The 6383-nt window shown below is 49.9% G+C and overlaps 1 protein-coding gene across 1 annotated transcript; it reads left to right on the plus strand.

Moving 5' to 3' along the window:
- The first annotated feature begins 1344 nt into the window (after nt 1–1344).
- MSX2 (msh homeobox 2) lies at nt 1345–6071 on the plus strand. The gene is made up of 2 exons (XM_054217522.1): nt 1345–1699; nt 5409–6071. The coding sequence occupies exons 1-2, from the start codon at nt 1345–1347 to the stop codon at nt 5831–5833; spliced, it is 780 nt and encodes a 259-aa protein (XP_054073497.1). The 3' UTR covers nt 5834–6071.
- The last annotated feature ends 312 nt before the right edge of the window (nt 6072–6383 follow it).

Genomic DNA, 6383 nt, shown 5'->3' on the forward strand with positions numbered 1-6383 from the left:
CAGGGCATGGGGTGAGGAGCTGTGCCACACAGCCCCGGACATGGGCAGAAAGACTGCTGCCTTCCCAGAGTATTTTGGTTTTTAGAGCTTTGGTTATAATTAACAGCGAAACGGCTCCCAGATTCTGAGTTTCCTGGACGTTAAAAAAAAAAAAAAAAAGGGCACACAAAAAAAAACCCCAAACCAACAAAAACACAGAGAAAGTTGCGGGCACAGCATGAAAAAACGCCCGGGTAAGATTAAAATAATTATGAAAAAAACCCAATATGTATTTGCTTTTATCCGTGCAGTAATTAGAAGTGCTTTTGGAGGATACTCTTTATTCATACCACTGGTAGGAAGTCAAAAAGTGAGAGAATCGCTTTCATAGTACTGGTTTGATATGCCTCTTAATTAAGGGCTGCATGCCCCTAATTTATTAAAGCTCATCTATTCATCACGTGTGTAATTGACGCTGGAAAAAAAATAATAATTACAGATCTAACCTCTGCAGAGTGGTTTTGCCCGACTTGGGTCCTGCTGCCGCGGAAAAGCAAAGGAAAAAAAAACCAACAAAACAAAACAAAAAACCTTTTCGTACGGAAAATGAGCGGCGCGGAAAAGGCACCCGCGTTCCTCCGCGGGGATGTTTCGCTGAGGGTCCAGCATCCCGCCCCCCCCCACGCCAACCCCGTGGGAAAGCACCCCGTTTCGGGGGAAGGCGGCTGGCGGCCGGCAGACCCCGCTCCGGGAGGGCCCGGCGGGGCCGGGGCGCGGCGGTACCCGACGGGGCGGCCGGCGGTGGAGGGGGACGGCGGGGGGACGGCCGGGAGGAGCCGGGCCGGCGGCGAGAGGAGGCAGAGCCGCGATCTTCTAAAGTTTCCTCTTCGCCTAATCATCAGCCTTAATTACCCCGCCGGCTTTTTTTTTTTTTTTTTTTCCCCCCTTCTTGCTTTGGTATGATTATAGCCCTGGACGGCTCCTTAATAGCACAGCTCCGCTGGCTGCCCGTGTCATTAACTCCTAATTCATTTCGGAGGGGACGGGGGGGGAACACCCCGAACAACATAAGCTCCGAAAAAAAAAGAAAAAAAAAAAGGAAAAAAAAATGTTTCTACCCTCCCTCCCGCTCCCGAGCCAATGGCATGAGTCACCCCGCGACGTCAGGCCCCAGCGCGGGCCCTGATTGGCCCGCAGGGCGCTTACTCCACTTCCCAAAGGAGGAAAGAGCCGGGAGCCCCCGGAGGGGGGAAAAGAGGGGGGCGGCAGCGCAGCGCCTCACTCGCGCAGTCCCCGCGCAGGGCCGGGCAGAGGCGCAGCGCAGCTCCCCGGGCGGCCCCGCTTCAGCCTCCCTCCGCACCCGCGATGGCTTCTCCTTCCAAGGCGAAGGAGGTTTTCTCCTCCGACGAGGAGGGCCCGGCGGCCGGCGCCGAGGAGCACCACAAAGTCAAGGTGTCCAGCTTGCCGTTCAGCGTGGAAGCCCTCATGTCCGACAAGAAACCCCCCAAAGAGCTGCCGCTGGCCGCGGCGGGGGGCAGCGCCGACGGGGCGGCCGTGGGCACCTCCAGGAACCTGCTGCTGCCGGGACACGGCTCCCGGGACGCGCACAGCCCCCCTGGGGCGCTTACAAAAACCTTCGACACCGCTTCGGTCAAATCGGAGAACTCGGAGGACGGCACGTCCTGGATCCAAGAGGCCGGGAGATATTCCCCTCCGCCAAGTGAGTGGCCGGGCAAGGGGCCGCGGAGGGCTGCGCGGGGCTGCGCGGAGCCGCCGGCGGGCAGGGAGCGAGGGCAGGCGGGCACCGCTCCGGCCCCGGGCTCCCGGCATCCGAGCTGCGCTGCTCCCCCGGGCGCCGAGAGGCACAGGAGCACGCTGGATAAATACGTATATACGTTCTGGTTTATATACGTATTTATATCTACGTGTGTGTGATTTTATACGTATGTTACATATTTCTTCATATATATGTTATATATTTATACAGTTATCTATTTTTATACACACATATATAAATAGATAACTGTATATATATTGTATATGTTATATATTTATAGACGTAAGTATATAAATATATAATGCTTTAAAACCGTAAAAGGAGCAGTCGCTACCACGGACTAGCTCCCTTTCCCGACACACGGCTCACCGGCTGCCAGTCTGTACATTTAAGTTATCCCGTTACAAAGAGAACTGGAAATTCTCCCTTTTTCCTTCTCCCTCACACCAAACGTCGCAAAGAAATCCCCTCGCTCTTAAATACTCGGAGAATTGTTCCTTCCAGCCTTGCGCGCTTTCTGCGCGCTGACTCCCGCCGCGGTCTCTCCTGGCAGGGTATTTCTTTCTCTCTCCCTGTCAAAGTTCCCCGGGCTGGCCCTGACCTCTTTAGCCCCTGCAATCTCTCCCGACCCCCTCCCCACCGCCTTAGGGACATGCGATCCGGAGGTGACAGGTCACTTCTTAAACTCTTTTGCTGTTCGAGCCGCGCTGCTGTGTCTGCGCTGAATTGCATTTCGCTTTCGGTGAGATCCCTTGAAAAAAAAAAAAAAAACAACAATTCAGTTCCTTTCAAGAAATAAAAAGCCCCAACACTACCTTCAAGAAAAGGTGAAAAACGTCGCCCGGCGCTGCTGGGCTCTGCCTTCCCATCGCCAGGAGAAGGGTGACTGTACACCTGTACCAGCAGATCGATCCGCTCCCCTCCGCGCATCCCTAACTTGCCTGATGCAAACCAAATACTTTGCTTTATTTAAGTTAATGACTTCACAGACGCGAACTGTTGAGCCGGTCAGTCTCGCAGAATTTGTTCCCGTAATCTAATACTGCAAGAAGGAAGTTTGGTGCTATTACGGCTCTTCTGGTTTTTGTTTTGTTTTTTTTTTTGACAATCATTTCGATCTGGCTTTCAGCCGCTTCCTTTCCTTTGCGATAACCCCGAATTAGTTTGGTTTCTAACGTGCTGGGAGAGGGGAAGGAGCCCGTCCGTGTCATTCCCTGCGTAGCTCCGGGTTGCGATTTTCATGTACCCTCAAGTACGCTGGAAAAGCGTGAAAAGAAGCGTGTGCTCCTACCCGGATCCCATTTCTCTAAAACTGCCCTAAACCCCAGACTTAGACAAGGCCTAATCTTCTCTCGGTACGGTTGGTTTGTGGTTTTTTTTTTCCCCCTGAGAAATTCCTTCTCTTTCTCTAGAAAATCGGTGGTTCATGAGATCTGCAAAATAGCATTGTAAAGGACTTCAATAGGAAGGGAGTTCAGGTCCGGTGATTTCAGCGGGATTTGGGACGAAAAATGATGATCAGGGCAGGGAAGGTCCTCTCGGAGCTGATATGACAACAAGAGGCAATGACCGGTTCTCCCGCAAGAAGTCCGTCTGTCCGTGGAGGGTTTTGACATTAGAAGCAGCTCCTCGATTTATTAATACTACGGGTGCGATGAACTGGGGAAAGAGCTGTGAAAGTTAGATTTTTGGGCAAGACGGAGAGAGAACCGTCTCCAAGTGATGATTTTTGTCCGACATTCGCCAGAAAACGGATGATAAACAGAAAAAAAAAAAAGCTAAACCAAAAAAAAACCCAACAGTGAAACAAATCACTGCAGCGAGTGCTTGAGGACTGGCATGGGATAAACGCAATTACAGGGTCTGCCGTGGCGACGGTCCCTGCTTCTTATCAGAGTTTGGCAGTCACATGGGGGATGGTGAGGGAAGAAGCCTCTGAACGCTTGGGTGTATTCCGGGGGAAATGTTTGGCCGGCATTTAATTTAAAAGCATGTTTTTGCGGTTTCCCCCGTGCGTAGCAGAAGTCGTGACGGGTCGGGCTAACCCGAAAGCCGGGGAAGGCGCTGGGACTGGGAGCCGTCCCCGGAGCGGCGGTCGCCCTGGTAAAGCCCATCCCTCCTGGAAGGAGCCCCCGTTCAGCTGGGTCTTTGGAGAGCTTGGCGTTCAGAAGAGAGATAAGGTTGCGTTTTAAAAGAGAAAGTGGAATAACAGGGTGACCGGCAGTGAATTTAGGGTCGATTTAGTTTAGTTTTAATTTAGTGTAGTGTTAGGAGTGAAACAACTGTCACGGTGAGCACTTTAATTATTAAAATTCCCTCGTGTGATCCTAAGACTCTATTTGACAAGTTGTTTTCTAAGAGGGATTTATTTTTCGCGTTCAGTATCTAGCAGAAAAGTAAGAGAAGTTTAACTTTTGCCACTGTAGCTGTTTTTCCCTCCCCTTTCTGAACTTTTGAACACTTGCCTCGTGGGATTTTTTAATTGCATGATATGCAATTAAACAGCTTCGTGGTACAATTTATTTTAAAAAATAAAAGAGGGAAGTGAAAGGCGTCCGGAAAACACGGCGTGCAAATGCTGACACATGTTTGAACCAGACACTACAGCATGTACAAAATTTAGCAGCCTCTTAAGAGCAGACCATGTGTCATTTTCTGTATCAAGCTGGGGAGCCAGGGTGGCTTGTCGTATGCCCCGGGAGTGATCCAAAACGCAGCCAAATTGCTACACTTTTGAAGCCAGCCGTGCGCTTTTTAATCATTCTTCAGATTGCAAAATTATTAGTGAAATGCAAAATGAACCTAAAGACAAGTCAGCGATGTGCCATCCTGGGCACATGTGTCTGACCTCTTGGGGTTATAAGGCAAGCACAAAAGGTAGTAGATTTCCTGACTTGCATTGGCTACAGATGCTGCAGCTATGTGTTGAGGTTTTTTTAATTGAAGAATGTCATAAAAGCTAAGCGTTGCATGAAAAGTGCACTGCTTCCTTCTTTTTTTGATCCTTGTTGAAAACCAGAAAATACTCCTTGAAAAGAAAAGTTATTAAGCAGCAGAGGAAAAACTTGCTCTTGAAGAAGAAATAGCAATAAAAAATGCCCAGTTATCTAAACCACAAAAATTATCAGACCCACTTCAGCTCTCAGAAAAAAGATAGGGTTGACTTGCTCTTGGTGGAGAAATCCTGGATCGGGGCTGGACTGGGCTTGTCTCTTACACCACTGTCCTTTTGTGAATCTCCTGCTTTTGTGTATATGTTTGTCCTGTGCTTTCCTGGGGTTACTCCTCCAGTTCTGCAGCTACCAAGGCAGCTGGTTTGTGTGCTCTAGACCTCTATGATGTGCCTCCTAAAGCGATCTGCTGCGTGTGTATCTGTGAACCCTTTGTGCCGTTTGCCTACAAGCATTCCTTTTGAAATCACTGAGGCAAAATTTCGCTTCCCAGGACATCTGCTGAAGTCCTGTGAATATAAGTTTGACAGAAAAGGGATTTCCAGAGCCACTTGCAAAAGCATCCCCTGTTTTGAGGGTATCACCTGGTGGGATGCTCCCTTCACATACCCTTCCTTTCCCACCCCAGCCCTCTCAAGCTTCTCGCCAGGGCACCCAGGTCTCCCTGCCTTTGTGGTAACCGGCCTTTCCCTTCCTTGCAGGACACCTGAGCCCCACTGCCTGCACCCTGAGGAAGCACAAGACGAATAGGAAGCCCCGAACCCCATTCACCACTTCCCAGCTGCTGGCTCTGGAGCGCAAGTTCCGCCAGAAGCAGTATCTGTCCATCGCCGAGAGAGCCGAGTTCTCCAGCTCCCTCAACCTCACAGAGACCCAGGTCAAAATCTGGTTCCAGAATCGGAGGGCCAAGGCCAAGAGACTGCAGGAGGCTGAGCTAGAGAAGCTCAAAATGGCAGCGAAGCCCATGTTGCCGTCGGGGTTCAGCCTCCCTTTCCCCATCAACTCTCCCATCCAGGCTGCCTCACTGTATGGAACATCCTACCCTTTTCACAGACCTGTGCTTCCTATCCCGCCCGTTGGACTCTATGCTACTCCTGTTGGATATAGCATGTACCACTTATCCTAAGAAGATCAGAAAGACAAAGCAACAGTGAGACAGACTTCCTGGTGGATCACGTCCAACCCTGAGAAGGCAGTACCCCAACCAGTACTGGCCGTTCTTTCTGCACGCTTCTATCTGCCATCCTGAGCATACAGGGGGTTGTGTTAGCAAAGCAAGGCATCCTGTATGCTACGGGTTGGGTGTCTTCTGAGAGAGTGCTCTGAACGCTCAGAGTCTGATCCTCAAAGAAAAGAAATTATGTAAAAACAAACAAACAAAAAAAAAAGAAAAAACCATTTGAGCAAATGTAGGGGTTTTATACAGTGCACATAAAACTAGAATAAAAAAAAGAACAGGTGAAAAAGCAATCTCATCTTATGGAGGCAGAGATTTCCCGATGCCTTCCTGATGGCACCCGACACATGTTTAAAGGAAGAGGGGTGCATGCCCTAAACCCACACTCTCAAGTGTCATCACTTAATATGGGGGCAGGGGGGAGGGAAATAAAAAGGTTTATTCAAGGTTTTGTTGTTTGTTTGTTTGTTTGTTTTTTAAAGAAAGCAGAGCCCTTAGC

The sequence above is a fragment of the Rissa tridactyla genome, chromosome 11 (genome assembly GCF_028500815.1).
Source record: "Rissa tridactyla isolate bRisTri1 chromosome 11, bRisTri1.patW.cur.20221130, whole genome shotgun sequence".
In the NCBI taxonomy this organism is placed as follows: Eukaryota; Metazoa; Chordata; class Aves; order Charadriiformes; family Laridae; genus Rissa; species Rissa tridactyla.